General features: G+C 42.3%; 1 protein-coding gene across 9 annotated transcripts in view; it reads left to right on the forward strand.

Moving 5' to 3' along the window:
- Positions 1 to 5972: 5972 nt before the first annotated feature.
- SUN1 (Sad1 and UNC84 domain containing 1) overlaps positions 5973 to 24175 on the forward strand; it is a 28856-nt gene continuing 10653 nt past the window's right edge. For 3 of the 9 annotated variants that reach the window (XM_054270577.1, XM_054270581.1, XM_054270582.1), the window contains exons 1-9: positions 7883 to 8047; positions 12568 to 12664; positions 18208 to 18399; positions 18729 to 18919; positions 20021 to 20047; positions 20137 to 20331; positions 21989 to 22111; positions 23068 to 23151; positions 23466 to 23576. In XM_054270577.1, coding sequence (XP_054126552.1) covers positions 12588 to 12664; positions 18208 to 18399; positions 18729 to 18919; positions 20021 to 20047; positions 20137 to 20331; positions 21989 to 22111; positions 23068 to 23151; positions 23466 to 23576 — 1000 coding nt within the window. In that variant the 5' untranslated portion in view covers positions 7883 to 8047; positions 12568 to 12587. Of the gene's footprint in view, positions 6064 to 6384; positions 6631 to 7882; positions 8048 to 8110; positions 8129 to 12567; positions 12665 to 18207; positions 18400 to 18728; positions 18920 to 20020; positions 20048 to 20136; positions 20332 to 21988; positions 22112 to 23067; positions 23152 to 23465; positions 23577 to 24175 lie in introns of those variants that run through there. The other 6 variants (XM_054270583.1, XM_054270585.1, XM_054270578.1 and 3 more) reach the window with 5 other exon arrangements.

Genomic DNA, 24175 nt, shown 5'->3' on the forward strand with positions numbered 1-24175 from the left:
TGGGTTTTTTTTGCACACACAAATCATGGAAAATCAGGATTCTGATGTGGGTATTTTAAATTATCTGTATTACAGACAGAAAGTGCTCTTTGGCTTCTAATTCCCAAGTGCCTTGGCTTTGTGTCAAGTCTAAAAACAGACTCAGTGGGGGTTGTTCATGCTCCTTATGCTGTAGGAAGTGCTCATGTTTGTTGTCCATCTGACCTAACTTTACCTTTTCAGGCCTGTGACATAGTTGTTAACCAAGCCATGATCTGTTTACAGCAATGTCTACTTGCCTTCCCAGAGAAACATTTGAGACAGATTACACACACAAGACAAGTTTTATTCCTAGCTTAAAGGCACAGTCAAACTTCTGGCCACTTCTCCACAAAACACTGGCTTGCTTTGAAAATTCTCCAAAAAGGGACAATAACACTAATGATACAGAATAGTTGAGGAGTTTCTTATGGATCCAAAAGCTATTGTGCATTCCTGTAGAATAGGATACTCATTTTAGGCCCTTTGCACTGTCTTTGAAGTTCAGCTTTCTTTTAATGAAAAGCTGAAGTACAGCTGTTCCTGTACTGAGCAGCATTTTAATTGACTAAAAGCTATTAACTATTTAACTCACTAAATGGAGGGACAGCTAAAATTCTTACACGGCAATATATATAGAAAATATAAATTTATATAATAAGGCAATGTGAGTTAAGTAAAGAATCCCTAGAAAACATTAAATAGAGTGAAGAGGTGGAGTCTCCAGCTTTGGATATATTCAAAATCTGACTTGATGCAGCCCTGAGAAACCTGTTCTGCCTGAGCCTGTTGGGCAGGAGTGGGACTACATACAGCAGCTTCAGGGGCCTCTTCCAGCCTGACTATTCTGTGGTTCCATGAAGTTGTTTCCTTAGTCTAATCAATTATTAAAAAGCCAATTAAATTAGACTGGAAATAGACTGTGCTACCAGAGACCTTGTTCTCAAAATAGCCTTTCAAAGCACTGCAAAGCAGCAGGTTCCTGCAATACAACCTAAAGTTTGACTTCAGCAGCAAGCACTCAGTTCTTATGGTAAAGTTCCCTTGAAAGTCCCCTCATTAAATCCTACTTAATGATACTACTACAGGCATGATATTTTTAGCTTTTTATGTTGACAAAATGTAGATTCTTTACCACTGATTAACAGCCTCATGATAGCTGCAGTACAAATGTTGGTCAAGTGCTTTTAATTACTCTTGTGATCTAAAGCAGAGATGTTTGCAAACCCCACTTCAAATGTGGGATGAGAGAAGAGAACATTCGTGGTTGACATGGAATCTGGTCAAAGTTTTTCAAGATGTTCTAAAGCTGGCACACAAATTGTAAGAGCTGAAGTATTCATCAAGCTTGATATCTTCAGCATGCTGGGAATAATTTTTTCCTCCATATGTTGAACATTTTGTTATCTTTCAGAGCAGTCCGTTGTGGGATGCCTCACAAAGAAAAATCTCCACATTATCCAACAAACCAGCTTTTTCTTCAGAGCCAGGAGAGCTTGTTAGAATGAAAATTCTAATAGTCCTTCTAGAGACATGCTAAACATCAGCTTGATCTTGTTTGTGTGTGTGTGACAAACTGGGGATCTGCCGCTACATCCTTTTATTAGGTCTTCTGGGTGTCGGACTTGACAATGTGCTAACCTTGCTTGTAATTTACTGTATTTCAACTTATATAACCCAAATTTCTTAAATCCCTTTACAAAAATTTACTGTTATTGAGTCTCCTGTGGATGGTTTATGAGTCTGGATTTTAAAGTCATTTTCTTTGAGACTCAACTTTCATCTTCAATCTTTTACTGGACCAGTAGGAACTCAACTAAAATGTTTTAGGTTTTTTTTTCCTGTTTGGCCAGATCAGCTCTTATATTTTCTAGATTTAATTAGTGCACATTACAGAATGTCACTGGCACTATATGCATTACGTCACTTTTAAGCTAAGGCAATTTTGGGGAGCAGAGCTGTTATCTCAAACTTTCAGGCACTTTAGATAAGCAGCCTTTAGCCCTGCCCTTCCTGTGACGAGCAGTTGGGCCTCTGTCTTCGTCCCTGTAAGCCAGAAGATCTGCTGTGCAGGATCCTGGGACTTGGATTCTCAGCAAAACAGAGGTTTTTAGGTAAGTGCATGCATTTGTCTAACTGAATATAGAATCTTTTATATATTTGTTAACTACCTTAAATAGATTGAATTAATTAGACATTGAGAGGGCACTGACAAATGAGATAACCAAACTTTGAGACAGGGTCTACATCAGAGAGCATTTTAGGAGAGGCTGGTGGTTAGGTGTGTTCCAGATCCATCCACTTCTCCTCCATGTGAGTCCATCCAGGCAATGTGCAGATTTCCAGGAGCTCTCTGGCAGATTGCAGACTCTCTGCAGGTGTCCAGCCCTGCAGGGTCATGTGAGCCCACAGGAAGGTGCCCTAATGCACCTCTCTGCTTGTGTCAGCAGCCTGCTCCCAGACACTGACCTCCAGCTCCAACTGCAAAGTTATTATAGGCTGTAATAACAGATCACAGCTCTAATCTAATCTCTACACAGAGAAATTTAGCTATTAAGGTATAATAAATTAAAACCAAGAGAAACCAGAAAGTATAGTATAGTCCATAGTACTGTTTTACTACATAAGACTATGATAAAACTATCCAGTTGTACTACAGTATAACCATAACAGGTATTTATGTCATTATGGTAGACATTTATTTATTTATTTATTTATTTATTTTATTTATTTATTTATTATAAGTAAATTGTACTATAATAGTTCTATATAGAAAGGTTAGAGTTCTGATGGGCTATTGCACAGGTTTTATCTTGCTGGGGGAAGCCCCTTGTCTGCACCACACAAACATACCAGAGCACTGCCCCAGAAATAAAGGAACATCTTGGCTTTGGAAAGCCAACTGGCGGCTTGAGAGCAGCCAAGCCTCTGTTTCATCTGCAGAATCTGTGTTAGGATCCCTGCAAGGGAAGGTGAGCAACTGTTTGCTAGAAGAGTGGATCAGAGCTGGTCCTGCTGGATACATCATGGACTGCTCTGTCTCAGCCCTCCATGTGAATCTCTAACCATGTTTTAAAAAGAGAGAAAGAAAAATAAAGGAAAAAAAATCTTCATTATTAGGCATCTGAAGGATCAACAAAAATTAGAGTTAACAAGCTTGTGTCCATCAATCCCCCAGAGAAGCAGGAGCTGAGCTGAAGCAGCAGATGAGAGCTGTGAGGAGAGCGGCTGCTCTGCCCGCCTGCCTTGGGTGTAATCGGCTTTTCTTGTTAATGTCCGAAATCCCTGAAAGGCAGGACCACGGAGATCCAGGGGCAAAACTGATCTGAAGTGCTCTGCACCCCCTTCACCTGATATCCCAACTGCTCTGGATGCAGCACCCACTGCCTTTGGCTGGGGGGTGTGGGGAAAGGGCCCCGCTGAGCTTAACCATAGACGGATGCAGGTGGTGAGAAACCTTTTCCTTAATGAGCAGGAAATCAGATTTACAGATATTTCAGGTGATTTTCATACTACCCCATATATATGATGATCTGCCCAGCCAAGGTCACCAGTCCCATCCTGTGCAGCAGCATGCCATCCCCAGTACCACCAGTCAGAAACACCTGGCTGCACTGGTTTCTGCCACATTTGGCAGAATGGGGATTTGCCCCTTTTGTGGGGATTTGCCCCTTTTGATAGCAAGGAGCAGAATGTGGAGCACAAGAGGTTTGCTAGGTGTGACTGCAGGAGAGCACTGGGAATGGGAATCATAGTGGGAAGGGAGAAATAATGTGGGAAAAAATGGAAGGGAAGGGAAGGGAAGGGAAGGGAAGGGAAGGGAAGGGAAGGGAAGGGAAGGGAAGGGAAGGGAAGGGAAGGGAAGGGAGAACTAGAGAAATATCATCCTTGGATTGGTTTGGCCCTGTATTGCAGCTTTCCCATACCTGGTGTCAGTTAAGAAAGCTCTTTTTCTCTAAATTCTTAACTGCCCTCTACAATGTTAAAAATAGAACATTTTTAATATGGTCAAATTTTCTTCTTACTGATCATTTTTCTCTATACACTTCAACTTAGCCAATTAAATTGTCAGCCCACTTTACATTCGGAATTTGTTTGAGGCTGAGAAATGTTGAAGGAACTTTTGTTTGCCTCAGAGCAGTTTCTTCTGAAATGTGGAAAAATTAATTCCCTGTACACACCAGCTTGTTCTAACAAAACCAGGACATCTGACCAAGTTTCCCTTAAATCCTGGAAACTTAAAACAAGTTCTATTGCCTCTTGTAGCTGTGAAATGGAGGGAAAACTGAGCTTCAGCCATCATCCTCCATCCAGCCTCTTGGCCTGGCTGTGATGGAAAAACAACTGCTCAGGACAAGTCAGAGCAGCCTGGGAAGCTGGCAGTGCCCTGGGAGAATGACATGCCTTGTCCTGCCGGAGCTGAGTGCTGCATGCCCTGCCTGGGCTCCAGGGAACAGGGTGGGAATCACCCCTCAGAGGGCCTGGCCTCACACCACCAAGGAATTTCAAGGAGATTTTAACTAAGAGGTGATTTTCCTCTGAATATCGTAAGCTTTTAAATATTATCTACTCTTAAGACAGGAAAACAGGTGTGGAGTAAGTACAGAAAGAGAAGGAGTGGCCAGAAAACTGATTCTGCAAACCACTCATATATGCAGGGAGGAGGAGACTGGTGCAGGGCTGCACATCTGACCAAACCAGACACTGGCTTCCAAGTGTCACTGGGGTCAGCTCAGCTTTGGCTGCAGCATCCTAAAACTGTCACGTAGCTGGAGCAAAGCACTTCTAAAAGAAACATGAATTGCCCAAAATCAGTGCTACAACAATATCAGCTAACACCTTAAGTGAATGTGTTTATCTTACATTTTCTGTTTCTTAAGGATTAGCTGCCTTCTCTCATTTTGTATCCAAACATTTAGATTATTTGATAATTACATATTTATTAGCCAGTCTTTCACAACAAGCTGAGTCATTTCTCTCACATACAAGTAAATAACAACTTATGGCCTGGGTAACCTTTCCCAAGTGACAAATTCTTTATTCTATTCACTGACATTGCACCATCCCTGCCAGCTGGGCCCACAAGAGAACTGTGGAGACTGAAGGCTTTAAAAAAGTCACTCAGGCATAGGCTTTACATGGAATGTATTTGCATACGTTCCCCGAGTGTTTGAACAATGGGGCTTGTTTCTTCTCTGCCAAGAACCAGCCCCATTCCTGGAAGCGTTCAAGGCCATGCTGGACAGGGCTTGGAGGAACCTGGTGTAGTGGGAAGTGTCCCTGCTCAGTGCAGGGGAGTTGGAACTAGATAGGCTTAAAGGTCAGCTCCAAGCCGAAGCATTCTCTGATTTCTTTTCCGTGTGCCTGTCCGGAGGTATCTGTGGCCCGATGGTGACATTGGGTCGGGCACCACACGGAGCCGAGGCGCTTCAGTCCCACCGGGTGTGCTGTGCCAAAGTCTTAGCGGAGGAGGGAGAATCAAAGAGAAGGAAAATCCCAAAAAGGCCGGGTAGGAAGGAAACAGTGGAAACACTGGGAGGGAAAGTCAGTGAGTCAAGCAACAGAGTGAAAATCTGAGTTAACTCCTCGCCTCTCCACTGCTCACTCCAGAAACTCCCACAGCTCCATTTTGCGGAGGGGGGAGGCGAGGCAGGAGGCGGCCAGGCAGGAGGCGGCCGTGGCGGGGGCAGCGCCCGAGCGGGGTCTGAGGAGGAGGAGGTGGCAGAGGCGGAGCGGAGCCCCGTGCCCGTGTGCGAGGGGCCCGAGGAGGAGGAGGAGCCCCGTGCCCGTGTGCGAGGGGCCCGAGGAGGAGGAGGAGCCCCGTGCCCGTGTGTGAGGGGCCCGAGGAGGAGGAGGAGCCCCGTGCCCGTGTGTGAGGGGCCGCGCGGGGCGGGCACTGAGGGGGCGCTGCCGGCACGCGCCGCGCGGGCGGGGCGGGGGCTCCCGGCGGCCCCGGCAAAGCGGGCGGGGCCCGGGCAATCTCAGCCGCCGCCGCCGCTGCCGCCGGCACCAGGCTCTGCCTTTCCCTCGCTGCACTGGCACCAGGTAACCTCCGCCGCGGCTCTCCCCGTCGCGCAGGGCCGGGCCGCGCTCCCCCGGCCGCCCCCGGAGCGCGGGGCTGGAGGCGGCGCGGCTCAGCCCGCCCCGGCCGTTGCCAACCGCCCCCCGCCCGCGCTCACCCGTCCCCCGCCCGCCCCCCGCCCCGGCCCGCCCGCCGCCGCTTCCCGCCGGGCCGGGGCCGCGTGTGGCGGCCGCCCGCCCGCGTGGGAGCCCCCGGGGCGCGGTGTCTCGGGTGTGCGGCCTCCCCCGAGCGGGGGATCGGTGTCCCTGGCTCGGGCAGCGGCGCTGGGCAGGCAGCGGGGCGTGAGGCGCCGCAGGCTGGAGTCGTGGGGCGGGCGCTGACCCCTGGGTAGCCCGGAGTTCTGTCGGTAGGCGCTGTTGGCTGGGAGGAGAGAGGAACAGCAGCTACCACGGTCCCTCTGGGCCTGGCACCTGGAGGGTTTCCTTGTTAGAAGAAGCTCTAACCTGCAGCTTTCTGCCCTGATTGTGAAAGAGCTGATAGGTGCGCGGTGGTGCCGGCGCTCGCCGCGGCTGCCGAGCCTTGGTGCAAAGGTAACGTGCTGTGATGGGTGTCGTGCTCTGCTCTGGCTGGCACAGGTACACAGACCTGTCCTCGTTGTCCCCCGGCTGTCACCTCAGGGCAGCTGCTTCTGTGAGGAAAGTGTAGTTTAACAGACGGGTTTACTGTGGAAGAGTTTGGCATCGCTCGCCGAGTGAGTGACTGCTCTTGTTTTTACAGCAAAATGTGCTATTTTAGTGCTGTGCTCCTTTTGAGGTGACAGTGCTGAGTTCCTCATGCCATGTTCGCGTTTGGCTGCCCTTCCATGACCGTAGGGGTAGAAATGTCAGGAACACTGGAGACAGCACCTGTTTTCTGACAGTTCCAGTAAGTTTTAGATCTGCTGGGAATAAAAAGTATCTGGTTTGCCTTATTTTGCGTTCCTTATTTTACGTTGCCTTATTTAACATTGTACTATGTTAAAATAAAATACAGTTTATAAATATATTGTTTATAATATATTATAGGGAAGGAAAATATTAGCCAGCAAAGTCCGGGTCTCTGCAGCATTTGCAGCCCCCCCATCTCACCATCTGGTTTTCAGTTTAACATTACGCAAAAAGGAAGTCCAATATTTGCTAATTTTTTCTTAATGTTTCTGTTTCATTTCTTTGCAACTGACTGTTCCAGCCTAATGCTTCTGTTGACTTTCCCAGTAAATCTTAATGTCTAATTCTTGCTTTTACATATGGGGGTGAATTACTAGTCGCTGATTTTCATAGCAGTGTTGTGGAAGTGAGTTGCAGGGTGTTTTTCGTCATGACCGAGCTGGACGGAGGGTTTTATTGGCACGCTTAGCAGGCTTTTTACATTGCTCTATTAGTAAAATGTGGTGGCGTTTAGAGACCCTTAAATCTGCGGTGCTTGACTGCTTGTAATTTGGTGCTTATAAGGCGTGGACGTTTAGGCATTCAGGTGCCGCTTGTACAGAGTAAGATGTGGGGGTTTAGTTTGATCGCTGATCCCGGGGGTGTTTTATCGGGCAGGTGACGGGCGAGGTTAAATAAAACACGCCTTTTGTTGTGCGCCGGCGGGCTGGGGCTCGGAGCCGCTGTCGGAGCCGCAGGGGTTAAGGCGGCGGGGTTGGCCGGGCCGCCGCCTCCAGTGAATTCAAACTCGGCGAGTGACGGGGAGCGCGGGGGCCGGGCGGGCTTTGTTGGGGCCGGGAGCCATTTTGGGTTCGATGTCTCGGCGTGTGCCGCCCGCCGGGCAGCGCGCCCCGAGCCCGGCCCGGGCGGATGGCGGAGCGCGGCCGCAGGGCCCGGCCAGGCCCCGCTGCGAGCGGGCCGGGCTCTGAGCCGCTCTGCGGGGCCCTGCGTGTAAACAATGAACCGGCACGCTGCTGCTCTCACCGCGCCTGAGTGCGGGGCTGGTTTCTGTCAGCCCTCCCTTTAGAAAGCGTTTCGAGAGGTACACAATGTGGACGTGCGGTGTTGTGATGAAGCTGGGTTTTGCACCTGTGTTTGGGGATCTGTGCCGTAATGCTCAATGGTAACGTCTGGTGTCAAATATCGGTTTTGTTACTTGCGGGGTTTTTTTGTTTGTTTGCTCTTGGGTTGCTCTTTTAAAGGAATAATAATGTTTTGTGAATGTGTGTTTTAATAAAATGTTGATTTAGCTTGGAGCTCTTTGCTCTTCAGCCTGTTTAAACCAGTAATAACTTGCTATGGTGAAACATCCTTTGTGGAGTATATATACTTTTGGTTCTTTAACCAAAAACAGTGATTTTATTGGTTATTCTGAATAATAGAATGAAATAACTGAAATTACAAGTAAAAGATGGGTTGCTCTCAGAAACTGATGGAGTTTGCATGTTCCAGTTTCATTGTTATTGATAGTTTACCTAAATCTGTTTACATATGTGGCATCAAATGTGTTAAGTCATAGTGACTTAAACTTACTTGGCTTTAAAATGTGAGGATAGTAAAGCTTCTATTTGAAGCAGTGCTACCAATATCTAAGACTTTATTGTATCATTTTTTTTATCCCTTGTAACAAAAAATAATAAGACATGCGGTCTTGGCAATGTTCTCATTGTCTAACAGACTTTGGTGAATATTTCTACTCTGCCAGGGTCCCTTTTTTGAAATGACAATTTACCACTTCCTTTGTTACAAAGGTTTTCATGAGGAACTGCCTGGACAGTATGCTGGTAAAAGTCTGTGTACCCCAAAAGCCATCAGTGAGGATTTGCTCTGTCCTTGTGAGGTGTTTGTAGTGCACGGTCAGGGTTTGGTGCTGCTCCCCCTGCCTTGTGATGCTTCTGTGCAAAAAGGCCTCTCATGGAGCATTTCATCATCTTTCCTGGAAGCCAGGAACCTGCTGCCATGGTGCTAGGACTTTGTTGAGGCTGCCTGATTGTGATAAGTGACTGTCAGATAAGCTTTTTTTTGATCTAGTGGTGCAGCCTTATGTCACTCAGAAGCCTCAAAGTCCTTAGGAGACAGCCAAAGGCCTTGTGTGCAGGTAAATTCTGCTGCACTGATTGCAGGAGTTCCTGACAGAGTCACAATCTGTCTTCTCCTGCCCTTCTGCTGTGCTGATTTATTGTAACACAGATTCAGTTTAATTGCAAGGGAGAGATGGTGCTTAGGATGAGTGTTGTGTCTGCTTCCCAAAAAAAGGCAAATAGTCCAGCTGTCCCCTCTGCAGGAACATGGATGTTGGCTGGGAAGCTGGGGCATTCCAGTGGAACTGTGTGCTTCCCTGTAATTCACTGTCTTATTAAAGTGCTCTTATTACTGGGCTTTTATACAACTACAGGCTTGGTTCTTGCACTATACATACCTTAGTATTAGAACTAGATGTTTGTGGGCTTCTACAAAAGGGAAAAAGTCTCTTAGAGTTTGGGCCTGGTAATCTGCAACAAAGCTGAGACTAAAAGACTCCATGAAACTGAGTCCAGACAGATCTGTGGTACCTAAAGCAGAAAGGTGTTGGGCACCCAGAAGTGTTCAAACTGGAACTAAGTACAGTGCTTACCTCTCAGGTTCTCTGCCAAATTTTGTGATTTAAGATTTTCAAATATTTTATTAGCATGTCTCTTTCTGTTCCAGTTGTGTATGAAAGTTTCATAAATCAGAAGATTATACATGAAAGGTGGAGTGCTGTTAAACACAAGTGAACAAATTAGAGGAAGTCAATGTCCTACACCCACCCTGTGTCTGTTTTGTAATACAGATGTAGAATATTTCTAAATAAATTGGGTTGATCATTTGTTTTGAAGAGGTGAATAATTAAGATTAAGCTGTTGAAGTAAAAGTCAGGCCTAAAAATAATCCAGTTTCATAGTAAATTCTAGATGCCCAGTTTTGCAAATGGTGGTGGTCATCTCTGAAGATTACTTTCAAATTCTTAAGTCAGTTAAGCCTGTTTTGTTGCCATGAAAAATTGAGTAGAGATTTCTCCTCCTGAGTCAGAATTAATTTTAGAGCATCAGATAAGCAGTGAATCAAACCAAGCCCCTGAATCTTGCAAGAGTGATTTCTAAGTGTGGTGTTTAGATGGCAAACCTGATATCCTCACTGGGGAGCTGAGTGCTGTGAAACCCAGCTATTCATAGACCTATGCCTGAGTACCTTGGAGGCTTTGCAGTTTGCACTGCCTTTGTCAAGCACATCTTTTATCTATAATAACTTAATGATGCAATTAAAGCCTTATCAAATAAGAAATACTGCTTATGTTCTAGCATTTGATTTATTCAGAAATCAAGTAGAGAGAGAACTGGTGGTGAAGGGGAAAAGAACAGGGCAGGAACTGAGCCAATGTGTTGTTTTTCAAACTCAGCCGTTGCCCTGCCCATATGGGCAGTGCAGACAGGGAGGAGCTGGGGAGCTGCTCAAAGCTCACTGGCATAGCTGAGCTTTCCATGTGGGAAAATATTGTTGGGTGTCAGAAGGATTAGCTACTGGGTTGCCAGTTAAAAAATAGTTTTTATGATGAAATGATGCGTGCTAAGCACGCGCATCAACTCCAGTGGAAACTGAACAAGGTTTTTCTACCTTGAGGGTTAAAAATCTTTATTGGCATGAACCAATTCAAACAGATCAACCTTAATCATAGTTTTCAGCTTCAGTAGGCATATGTCTGAAAAACCTGTTTTGCTATTTTTTAATACAAGTGCTCTCTGATGTTATCAGCATCCCTCATCTTGAAATTCACAATATTTCCACTTCTGTTCCTGGCGAGCCATTGCTCTCTGGTCCCCATTTCCTATGTGCTAAATTGAGCTCCTGTTTGTTGATAAAGTAAGGCAGCAGTTGTTACATATTCCAACAGAATTTGCTGCTCATTCTAGCAAAAGAATGAGGCTGCTTTGCTAATACTTCCGCACTACTGATTTAAGCTTCCTGTAAACAAACAATAAATTTATATACAAGTTAGTGAAAACATTCTGGCTCTGGGGCAAATGGAGTGAGTGTAGAGGATCACTTAATGGAAATGTGTTTTCTATAATACAAAAAAAAAAGTAAATAGCAGGAAACCTTATTTTTCTTTAACTCCACTTTGCATGGGAGGTGCTTGGATTCAGGAAGCTACAATGCTTAGACCCGGAAGTTTTATTATTTTTAAGTCTTCAGTAGTCATGGAAATACCCTCCTGCCTTACTGACCTCAGGATTTGGAGGCTACAGGTAGACTAAGAGCATTTTAATGCTACGTGTACAGATTGCTTTTGAGCTCCTTTGCCTGTACCTGCTTTTTGTCCCCATTTCTTATGCATATGTAGCTGTACAAAATAAAAACTCATATTTCAGCATAGGAAAGTGCATCTCCAAAATGAGGTGCTTGTTGATGTTATGATTATGAAAACTAGCTGGGGATATTTTTATCCTGGTTCAGATATGTCATCACAGATGTGTGGAATATCTTTTACTGCTGCTGAAACAGGAGCCATAGATAATCTGCAAGTAGCCAGGATTCTGCCTTGCTAACCATGCAAATCCGGAATAGCCAGATCCCTATTTGTTAACTACACATCAGCTATCATCCAAGAATCTTTTCTGCAGAATTAAAAATTGTCTTTGGCTAATAAAATTGAGGCGGGCTGAAGGGTTTTGCCAATACTTTGAAAGTCAAAATTGTTCATAGTACCACAAGTAGTCACCCATGCAGCTCTACAAGTTTGTTGATACGACAACATCGGTTTTTATTTTCTTCTGAAAGCTATAATACCTTTCAAAGACCCTATGGAAAGTTTTACAAATGTTACTTGGGTGGTTTTGATTTGTTAGTTTTGGCTTTGGGTTTGTTTTTTTGGAAGTGGATGGCACTCTGGAAAATGTGCCTAATTCTAACCTATGAGTCACTTTGCAGTTGGCTCTTTTGCTAGGGTGTGTATTTGGTGGTTTTAATGACAGGAATAAATTATGTGAGATGAAGGATACTCCCTCACTGCTTAGGGGATGGTATTCAAAAGTGCTAGAGTAAAATGATTTGACTATATGTAAAAACTTTCTCAAGTTTCATCTGCATTATCCACAGTTGGTGCACAGAGCTGCCTGTGCCTTGCTCAGAGAGCACTCAAAGCAAAACACGTTTTGAAGAGATCTCTGAACCATGGCTGCCTGGTTCTTTGGATTTTTATTCTTAGCTTCTTTAGGGGATACCAGCATAACATAGTTCCTGTGGAAGTGTTGTAATTTGGTTGTGATAAGAGTTTGGCTCATAACTGAGCCAGGGAACTTGGAAACAGCTGAAAGTAGGGTATCACAAAGAAGATCCCAGCCAGAAATACCCTGAGCTTCCTGCTGTAATGATAAGGGATACCTGGCACTAGCAGCAATACTACTCCACCACTGAGAGCTCCATGTTTCTGGTTATAGCTCTTTTATTCAATGCTTAATAACACAGGCTGAACAGTGCAAGGGCTCCTTGATTGACTTTATGCAACTTTAAGTCATTGCATTACTTTATTTTCACCTTTTACAGTATGATTTGAAACTGTCACCATGGACTTTTCACGTCTACACACGTACACCCCTCCCCAATGTCTGCCAGAGAACACTGGCTATACATATGCACTCAGGTGAGAACCCTTTTCTTCTTGTAGCCAAACTGTCTGTGCTGAGTGTTGCTAACTGGAGAGTTGAGCTTTCATGGTAAGTAGCTGACTTCTTTGAAGAAGTGAGCTTTTTCTAATCTGGTTTGAAATGCTGTGTCCTAACTGGAGGGAAGAGAACGTTGAACTAACAGGACAATGACTAAGACAATGACTCAATGTTTATTAGTTGCTATGAATAACTTGTGTCCGCCTAGTTACAACTGCTGCTGGACTTCTATAAATATAGAAGTCCTCAAAATTCTTCGATGTTTTGTGTCTTGTAACTTTGGTGTGTGCTTTCTTTTGTACTTGGGACCACTTTCACTTTAAACCACTGATTTTTGCGCACTCATTGCTGCTAGTGTGGGACTTGGCTGGAAGGAAAATATTGATCACTTCTTTTAGCAAAGCTGCTTGTTGGGTGAATGTAAAATCTGTGTTCTAATCAACTTGCTTTTCCTTGTAGCTTTTCTATCTTCTAATGATCCTTTTTTTTCCTTATAACTTTGTTTTACTTAAATCACTTCAGTTTTCTAGAAACTAACTGTAGTGTTTGGTAGTTTTTGTATTATATGTTCAAAATAAGTGTTGTGATGCCTGTTTTGAGTTTTTTACTATTAATGTAGCAGATTGTTGCTGTTCTAATCTATTGAGCTTTTCCTTCTGTTGAGATACATACCTGCTTCAAAGTATATCTGTGATCTGAGTTACTGATTTAGCTAATTTTAAGTTTTAAAAAATGATTGTTTGTTAGGATGCAGTATGAGATTTACTTTTGTCTTCCCTCTGTACGTCGTTACTATGTGTTGTTATTAAAATCCATTATAGAGATAGGAGAATACTTGGCTACTTGCCAATAAAACCGGAGTTGGCAAAACTGTAGCATTAAGAGATTACTGAGTTAATTCTCTTCTTTTGTGTGCTCCAAAACAGTGCATTTACATTTTCTGTTGGGGATCATGGCTTCTTTTTCTTTTTTTTTTTTTTTTTAGCTGTAGCCTAATGTCAGTAGTGTTGCAAATGTAACAATATTTTGTGTTGCATCAATTCAATTGCAATTTTGCCTGAATTTTACAAAAAACTATTGGTAAAATGTTGGTGATGTACAAGTGGGTTTCCTAATTTCAAGAAAAGCATGCTGGGCAATGAAATGTGATCTACATGCCTTGTATCCAGCAGCAGTTTCACTTCTGTATTACTGAGTTTAGTTACCTTTGTGTTGCAAATGTACCTTAGAGATTGGCTGAAATATTGTAACTCCTGACAGGTTAAACTCCTGTGGTATTCTTGTGCAAAATTCTCAACCAGTGAAACAGTGGGCAAGTAGAAAGATGCAGAATGATAAATCCTATTGGACATCTGGAAGATTTTAATTATGATTTTGGTGGGGTTTATTTAGGGGACAACTGAGTGTTTGTCTTGCTGCATGAATGAAGAATGCTTTGCAAAATTGAGGAGGTATGAAGGGGCTGTATGTCCTGAAACTTTGCAGCTTGCCATTTCACTGTGTTAAACTATTTCTATGGCATATCCATAGAAATGGATAGAGCTGGGTAAGATGAAGTTTTATAACTGAATTAATGAAGGCCAGCATTGTTAAACTAGGTTGAAATTAATTAAATTTAATTCTTCTTTATATAGAAAAGAAGGATTGGCAAGCTCTTTAAAATTGTGTGAAGCCCTAAATGTTAAAATAATGGGAGCAAGCTACTTGGTACACTGACATGACAGTGCTTTCAGGGTGTCAGGAGAGTAAACCACAGTCTCTTGTGCAGACTCTTGCTGTGCCTCTGCTTGCTCTGTATGTGCAGAGTGACATCTGTTATTGTAGCTCTTCCTACTCTGGGTCAAACAATATTTGAAGATCTGAGGAAATTGCTAATCAGAAACATTTTCATGTAGAAGTTTGTTCCTTCTTACCCCTCATCTGTTTTGCTTATATTCTAATCTGGTTTATTCTGCCTTTGGCAATTCAATCTTTATGGAATCTTTTCTTTAAAGAAATTGGCTTGGGATGTAGCCCTGCAGGAAGCAGTACAGTGAAGTTTGATACCACAAAGCTATTAATAGAGTTGGCTATGATTTATTAATAGAACTTATATTAATACTCACTGGAATCACTGTGTGTTCATAGTTGTAGTGCTTCTGCTTTGTGCTTCTACTCTTCCAGCCCAAATCAGAAAAACATTTAACTGAGATACCTAAATAATCTTTATCCTCCTCCAAATGCAAGTCAAACTTGTGAATCTCACCCACCTGTCAACATGCAATTTACACCCCACTCTTATGACTGATCTTTCTTTTTAGTCACCATCATCTTTTGAATTGTGTTGTCAGTTTGGGTGGCTTTAACACTTCTTCACAAATATGGGTTAAATCAATAAGAATTTGGTTTGATTTTCTGTGTCAGAGCAATCACCTGGGGTGCAATTTTCTGCACAGTAATTGAATAAAATCCTTTGAGGCTTTTAAGTATGTTCTGGCTCTGACTGAAGAAATAACTAAACAATTCAAGGTAGTGTCCTTGGTCACTTAATGTAAGCATTGCCCCCTGGTTAGGAAGCTTGTGAATGTTTTTGTATTGCCTGTATGGCTGTCCATGTTAGGAGATGTCTGTTCAGTTGTAGTTCTCTGGGTGTATTGCATGTGCCTGTTATCCTGGATAGTCAAGAACATCACTGCCCATTTCATTCCAAGGAGTATTTATAAATAAATGACACTGCAGGTCCTTCAGACAAGCTATAGGTGTGCTAAAATTGGCAGACCTCATTCTCATTCTGCTTACTTGAAAAATAACCTGAAGTCTGGGACATTCTTACTCTCTAGAAGCTCATGTGAGGGAGTTACCAAGAAGCTGGAAATGTAAGATTAGATCCAGTCACCAGCTCTGCCAGCAGCCATGGGAGCTGTTTGCTGGGGAGGGAACCAGTCCTCTCTGTTTGCAGAGGTTACCCAGGGGTGTGGGCTATTGCATCCCACCTTTAGGTGTTTCTTGGTTAGCTGCACGTATTGCATAGCAGGACATCAATGCACAGGTTCATTTCTGGCCCTTGAAAGGAAGATCTGTGGTTTTTTTATTTACTGTAGTCTTTCCTGTGGAAGAAAAAAGGCTGCATTCCAAAGCATGGGAAGTGAGATGACAAGTTAGGAGACTTCTAGGTACTGTCCTGCTGCCAGAGGACTGATAATGTGAAGAGAATTATTGCCCTGCATAAGTGAGAGACAAGCCCCTTTTGTTAAAAAGATTCCATGGTGATTTGTTGGGGTTTTTTAGATAGTAGAGCTCAACTTTTAACTATTTATTCAACCCACATTGATATAAATGCTCATTGAGATACTTGGTAACAGCAAGTGTTCATAAACAGAAACAAATTGAGGCTGGTCACAGCTGTCAGCTTGTTCTGTGTACTTTGTGTTCTTGTGAATTGAGTGTCTGTAAGAAACGTGGGGTGAAGATGAGGAAAGGCAAATGCATAGTGGCAAATGTAAATAGCAAACCTGAGTTCTGAAACAACTGTTTAGGGAGGGACTCAATAGAAAACTGTTGTGGCTCTGACCCTTTCAGAAAAACAGCAGGAGGAGCCACATTTAACCCATATTCTCTTTATATCTGTCAGAGTATGAGTAATTTATGTTTAGCATTTTTGAAAACTAAAAATTAATCTCTTTAGTCTACAATTGGTTGAGTACATGAGATAACATGTTATTTCTTCTCTCTCTTCCAGCCAAATGAAAGCAAGAATTAATAAGCCTGATGTATTTAGTGTATATACTGGGTTTGTAAAGTTGTGCTGAGGCTCTTTCCTGCCTTGCACAGGGTTGCACTGCACGTGCCAGGGTTATCAGGGCAGAGCAGTGAGATCCAGCACACAGAACCAAAGCCCTGCCATCAAATCTCTCTACTCTGGGCCATAGAAGCAGCTGCTTTGGACAGACTCTGGTCTGATCTTTTGGGCTGAATGCCCAGCTGGTTTTGGAGCCATGAGATATTTCCCAGCAGTGTGTTGTCTGGGTTTTTTAACCAAAAGAAGTTGATATGCTCTGACAGTCCCATTTTACATACTTTTCTTTGTATTGAGGAGTAATAAAGGATCTGATTTCAAAAGCACCACCCTGTCAGAATTACATCATTACTGTAAGTGTAGTTTCAAGGCCTTCTGGTGCTAACTTAATTTCATGCTGAAGCAGTGCAATACTTACCATATTATTGCTTTGTGATGTTATGAGATCTTTAATGATGGTGTGAGAAAACTATTTCCATTAAGTTGTTTTTACACAAGTACATTTTATAGCAGCTATTTATATGCATTTTTAAAGGGAAAGCTTCCATTTCAAATACAGATTGCACAGCAGAATCTACTCATTCAGATCTAATTTGCTTGTTTGTTTTTGTTTGGGAGAAAGAGCTGCTGTCATAAACAATCCTTTGCTTATCTCTTTTAAAAAATCAAACAAAGCCTCCAGGAGTACTGAAGGGCTGTTACATCTCTGTGTATCCCTGTGCCCAGGAAGGGACAGAGCCCTTATGAAAGCTGGCCCAGAGCACTCAGCATTTGGATGCTGTGGGTCACAGGGCTGAGCAGTTCTAGAGCCTGACCTGTGTGCAGTGCCCTGTGCCAGCAGCCCCTGCTCACTTACATAACTGAATGCTTCCTTTGCTTGGGAGTATGACAGTTCTGCTTCAGGCTGAACTTCTGCTTTGGTAAATGTATTTCTTACAGACTCCTCAGCTTAATCTGTTTGTGTTTGCCTTGTGTTGCTGCTTTGTCTTTGCTGTAAGTTTTCATGGAGGCTCTGAGAGAATCTTGTGCTGAAATGTGGAGTTCCTGGGGTAATGACATGAAGGCTATCTATGTGTAAACTTGCCTTTGTGGAGAAAAACAAATTGAAGTATCTAAACATTTTTTGTTAATTCTGGTTTGCATTAGATTAGGAAATACTTTTAAACCACTTTTCTAAAAGCAAGTAATGGTTGTTAAACTGAAATAGCTGAAGTAGGGAAGTCTTTAAGTATCTTAAAGGGAGGAAGTTCCTACTTGTTGAGAGGTGGAAATTCAGGGTAATGTGGCATATGGATCTTCAGCTTTCAAAACAAGGACTTCACAAACAGAAAATTGACAAAAATAAACTTAGACTGAAAAATTAATCTTTGCCTTGCAACTCGGAGTGTGTCAATTTTAATTTGCTTCTAGGCATGGTGAAGAAACTGTCATGAATGGCTTCCACTCTCAAATGGGTCCCAAAAGAATGAGTGCTTGCTCTGGCTAAACTTCATTCGTGGTTTCCATGGTGGTTGTTTCTTTCTGTGATTTGTTTTCAGTTGTAGAACTGGTAGTATGAATTGCCTAGGAGAACCTTGAATATCTACACATATCTGGATTATTTGGGTTATTTGGTATATCTTGTGGGGATTGTACCATAACCCTGAATAAACTGCATTTAATGGAAGCTTGGACTAGCTTGAAAAACCTGTTTGTTACCAGGTTGAAAATTCTCCCAGTAACTTTGCTGTTCTTATTTTACTGCAGTTCGAGTTATTCTTCATCTGCTTTGGATTTTGAGACTGAGAACAAAATAGATCCAGTGTTTGATTCACCCAGAATGTCACGGCGTAGTTTACGGTTGGCTGCTGGAGGATACAGTAAATCAGATGATGGACAGAGTGATTCCCTTCATGACAGCTCTTATGCTGGAAACATGTCCTTCAGGGATCAGTCTAAGTAAGCATTTTTACTCATCACTAGTAAATCCTGAGTCTTACTGTTGGAACACAATAATGCAGAAAGGTTACCTACAGGTCTTATTTTTTGTTCTTGGTGTTTGCTGCCATACTCTGAAATTTATGTTCAGTATGTGGTTTGCAATGACAAATTTTTACAAGCATCTTTGTCAAATTATAGGTGCTTGAAGGAGAGGACTTCCTTTTAAACCTTGTTTGCTCTGTTTAGTCACATCAGTGTTGAAATGACTGTTAATTCATTTATTAATAAAGTGAGAGAGTGACAGAAATGTGTCTTAGTGCTGTGTCTCACTTGCCTTTGTTTCCTAGGGTGGCGAAGCAGCGCAGAAGTGTGAGCAAGCAGTCTGGCAGTGGAAGACATGTGCCAAGGAAAAATCTGTCCAGCTCATCTATTTTTAGCCAGAGCAGTTTCAATAGCCATGCCAGTGATACATCAATGATATCCACTGTATTGGATGAGTCTCTGATTCGGGAACAGACAGAAGTTGATCATTTCTGGGGTAGGCAATAATTGCTATTGCTTGTATCAAACTGTGCAAACTGTTTGGCTTGGTGTGTATAAATTTATGATCTTTGCATCACCTGTTGTCCACCCTATCCCCAAACATGTGAGCATTTGCACTTCATCTCTAGGGGTCTGCTTGCTAAGATGCCCACTGGACATACATGGTCCAGTGTGTAAATTTGATTTACTGGCATGGTTAATGTCAAGACATTCACAGTCAAGTTACTATGCCAGCAAACATAAACACTTCTATGATGCAATGCCATAATTATCTCCTGTCTGTGCTTTCTTCAAAATGTACACTGAGTTCTGTATTGAAAGAATGGTAAACATATAACTTGTTTTTGAAAAGTCAAAAGCGAAGCATTGTCTTACTTGTTTGTAGGCAGAAATGTGTTTCTTTTTAACATACCTCGAGATGAAAGTTTCAAATTAGTGGCATTTCAGAATTTCCCAAAAGGTTTTTTGTATGTGGCTGGCTGGTTTGGCTTTTTAACTATACCAAGATGTATTTTTCCTGGAACCTTTTCTCTTCCATGAAGATAAAATATGGGAGTTGTCTATATAAAGTATTGTTTATGTGAAGCATTGTGTCCAGCCAGCTCAGCAATTTGCTCTATCTCCCAATTCAGACTCTTTGTTTCCAGTCAGAATACTGGTGACCTTCCCAGAGTCCTAGTGGGAAGAATTGTGTCCATCTTGGTAGAACCCATTCTAAATTTTAGATAACCTGGCTCTTAAAACAGAATTTTAAATACAGTAGTATCAAAGTAGTTACCAAGCAGCAGAAACATTGTTAGCAGTAATTTGCTGCTTTAACTTCTTGTGGGAACCAAGTCAAGGTGCAGTTGGCATTCATGTTGCTCTGCCTGCCCCTTCTGTGATGGGATGATTTTCACAACTATTACCCTACTACAGTAAGGTCTGGATAGGTGTTTCTCTGATGGGCTGCAAAATGTTAAATGCTAACCATAAAGAGACTTTCTTTGAAGTCTTAAAATTAGTGGGACTTCTAACTTGAGTTTGTCAGATATTATAATTCAATTCAGGTCTTTCTTATACTTGAGACCAATTTCTTCTTTTTTTTCGTTTGCAGGCCTTGATGAAGAAGGTGACCCCAAAGGTAAGCACACTTTGCTTTTCCTTGCACACAGTTTGTGTGTGACAGGCCGGGTGCTGGCAGTGCTGCCATGGTGCTGTGCTGTGTTCCAGGCAGTGACACCACGCTGCTGCTGCAGGGCAACGGGGGCATTGCAGCCCCGGAGCTGCAGCCCGCGCTGAACGGCTACACGTGCAGTGACTGCAGCATGCTGTCAGAGAGGAAGGAGGTCCTCACTGCCTACTCAGCTTCCCATGTGCCATCCTCCAGGATCTACACCAGGGACAGGAGCCAGAAACATGCATCTAGTAAGTTACTTTCTCTTGTGTTTCATTTCTACAGTGTTATTTAAGCATCTGTCTGACCCTGATGAATTGTAGAGATCAGCTTGTATTTGAAATACCTTTTCCTATATCAGTTGAAATTTTATGTACTTGTCAGATTCTGATATATAGTAATCTACTGATTTTCAGTGCTGCTGTAGAAATCAAACAAATACAAAATCAAACAATTACAAAATTCAAATGCCCTGGTATCTTAAGTTATAAAATTATTTGGCCAGCCAGCACTGATTGTAAGTCTCCTAATCTGACATCAGATCTCTGTGGCTCTGCCTGTGAAATATTTGGTCATGGTTTCTAAGATACAAACTTCCTGTGCTTTTTGGTTTACAATTTTTTATCCCTCATGTGATTTGAACTTTCAAGGTTGAGCAGAATTGTTACTTTGCAGTGCTTGTGTTATCAAGGGAGTCTCTGAAAGGGCTTTCTACTTTCTGCTTCCTTTTTTCCTCCTCTTTTAACCTTGGAGCTTTTTATAGTGTTTCTAAAAGCTAAACCTCAACTACATGAGAAAATTGAACTCCAAAGGGAAAAACTGATTCCAAACAGTCACTCTAGAGACTACATTCCTAAAGCTTGAAAAATTGAGTCTGTATAAATGAGATTCTGCCTTTCCAAGACAATCTCCATTCAGTGGATTGTTTTCCTCATTGTCTTGCCCATGTCTGCCTGCCTCTTGCACCTGGAGTTTCCTGATTACTGGTAGTCCTCAGTTACCACATAGGATTTGTTTCCTTAATGACCTTGAATTAGAAAGGAGCCAGTTGTGTAATTTTGTGGGTTTGTTAAGTCTTGAAGGAAGTTTGTTTTCAGTACAAGAAAAAGGAATTAGTCTGTTTGAGCTATATGATATGACTTCAAATACTTAAGTATTTCTTTTTAGTTAGTGTGTAGCACAGGGTGGAATTCTTTTGACTTGAACAGTCAACTAATTAAAGTGGCACTGCATGAAAACTCTTTCTGTACTTCTGAGTTTGCATTCACACGAGAGTTTTCCTCATCTTTGTACATTCCTCTGAACTTTAATCTAGGGGTTTGAGTCAAACTTTGGGGGTGTATGGGTGGGGAAAAGCACACAGTCATGGCAGGGTTTTGGGATGTGACTGAGTCTAGGACAGTGGCAGTGGTGGATTTTGGCTCTGGAGAAGGGTGTGTCTCTAGCACTTCAGGCAGACCTCTGTAGGAACTTCCTCTGATGTAACAGCAGGAAAGATGGTGAGCAGTCCTCACTCCTTTAAATCCAGAATAAGACTGTGGTGTCTCTTTGGAACTGTGACCCCAAAATCAGGAGCAGCAGTTCACCTCAGTGAGGAATCCCGAGTTCCATAAGCAAAGAATTCATTGCTTTTTAGAGTTCTGCACTCTCACTAAGCAAAGCTGTTCTTGCTGAAGTTGCACATTTTGCCTTGAAATCATTATCCAGGGTGTGTAATTCTTACAAAAGCTTTCATGCAATATCAAATACACCCAAACTTTTCAAACCACACTTTCTGAAGTGTCATACTCTTGGCTAAAGGCTTTCCCTGCTTTGCCCTCACTCTTACACAAGCTAATGGTGACCAGAGAACAGAAGTACATATTTCTATGGATGAATAATTTGTGTTCACACTGTTTTTTTCAATAGGAGGAACATATTTCTACATGAGTAAGATTCTACGATTGGTCAAAAATACTGCAGCATCTTTTGCATCCCTATTAGTGCAACTCTTTCAAATGGTTTTGCTGAAGCTGGGTTATGAATATAAAGGTACCTTTTCAGTTGTCTTCCTTGGTCTGCAAACAAAGACAGAGTGTGTGTACTGGGTTTTTTTTTCTTCTGGACTTCATCTTTGGCACTATGGTGTTCTTCTTCTATGGTCTTTTGGTTGGCTCCTGTCTTTCTCAGTTTTTATTTCACTTGTGCTACACTTTTCATACCTTTCCTGTTTTGAAAGTATCAAGATTCCCTTATATGAGATCCATATGTTGATTTCATTAGGAAGTGGTAGAGAGTAATTTTTGAATCAAGAAACTTAAGTTGACTTTTAAAAACTGTGGTGATAGTATCAAATTCTAACTTTTTAATGTCTTTCATTCTCTCTTATCACCCTTAAACCTGCTGTGCACTTAAAGCTTGTTTAGATCTGTCTTGCAAAACTCAGACTGCTCTCATCACTCTGCACTACTTTAGAGCACATCTTGTTTTCCCTGAAAATATTCATTTCTTCTTTGGTCCTTTCTCTTCTATAATACCTGCTCTACAAGTGAAGTTAAATTGCCATAGGCAGAAGGGAACTGATTTTTGCATGTGAGTAGAACTTTGCTCTCCTCCTCCTCTCTGCTCAGAGCCTTATAATTCCTAATGCTTTCTTCTCCTTCTTGTAACAAGTTTGTTAAAATCAGCACAAATATGTAATGGATGACTGACCCATTTGATGGAATGTTGGGAACAGGAACATACTTGATGAGGGGTTGTTTGTTTGTTGTTTTTTTTTTTTTTTCCCCAAAACTTTGCTATCTGAAAAGAAGCAGAAGGATTTTTTTCCTTGATATTTAAAGGAACAAGATTACACAGAGTAGGCTTCTTCCTCAATCATTTTCCAGGTTTCCTTAGAGTAATCTGACTTTAATAGTGAACCAAGCCAGTTTAGCTAAAATCTGTGTCTATGAAAGGCTTTGAATTTGATAATCAGAATCTGTGTGTGCTTTTTGGATGTGTTGCAGCTCACTCAGACTACTGTGGAAGCATGAATGTAAAGGAGTTCTACAGAGAAGATCGTCACCTTGGTGTGAATGAGGAGTCAATATGTAAGTACAGAGATTGATGCAGTCTCAGTCCTGGGCTCTATACCAGGTTGTTGCTGTAATAGTAGCAGCACACAGCCCCTGACACTGTGGGAGCTACAAAGTAAATGTTTGGTTTGCAACTTCAGTGTGGGGGGGATGGTGATCCCCTGGTGCACTGTGGTATTTCCCCTGAAAGTTTCCTTCCCTGAAGTTTGCTTAGCAGTTTTTGGGTTGATAACTGATGATGTGAGATAGACTTGTTCAGGTGATTTTATAACAGATCTTGACTTCATTCTGGCTTTATCCCATTAATCAACTGTTACCACAACCAACAGGTGATGACTGTAAAGGGAAGAAACATCTTGAAATGTACACCACAGACCACATGCAGTCCTCATGGGCTAAAAGGGTAGCAAGGACCATTGGGCACACCTTTTCTTCTGCAGGTTGACTTGGATATTTTTGTTTGCTTTTATTTTGCATCGCAATCTCACAATGTTAATCACACGTTTTGTGTTTGGGCTTTTTTTCCTTTCTTCATCTGTCAAAGTAGGGTAGAAATGTAAAGTGCCTAGACAACTAACTTCCTTAACACCTCTTCTGTCTGAATTCTTGCTCTGATTTTGGCTTTTGTACAAGCTTGGCAGGCTGCTTACCTGTTAGTGAAAACAAGGGATTGGGTAATGTGCGCCTCGTATGTTAGAAGGAACAAGTCAGATTAATTTATTACACTTTGGGGAGATCTGCTTGCTTGCTGGGTTGAAGAGCTGACTTTAAATGAAAGCAAAGTATGAGATACTGGTATGCAGATTATTTGAATAAAGGGGTTTTAATATTTTATTTTTGTTCTAGTGATAGTCAATTTTTACAGGAATCTTGTATAGGGATAGAATCTACCCTGTGAGATGAGCGTTCCCTAGCTTGAATGACATCAAGGATCTGTTGAATGCTCTTTATTCAGCAAAGGAAAATGATTTGAGACACTTCAGTCACCTAAATGTTTGCAAAACATTGGGTTGGTATATCTATAATCCCTCAGATTAAC

This window comes from Melozone crissalis, unplaced genomic scaffold (genome assembly GCF_028551555.1).
Source record: "Melozone crissalis strain CALT ecotype California unplaced genomic scaffold, PUWL_Pcris_2 ptg000012l_1, whole genome shotgun sequence".
In the NCBI taxonomy this organism is placed as follows: domain Eukaryota; kingdom Metazoa; phylum Chordata; class Aves; order Passeriformes; family Passerellidae; genus Melozone; species Melozone crissalis.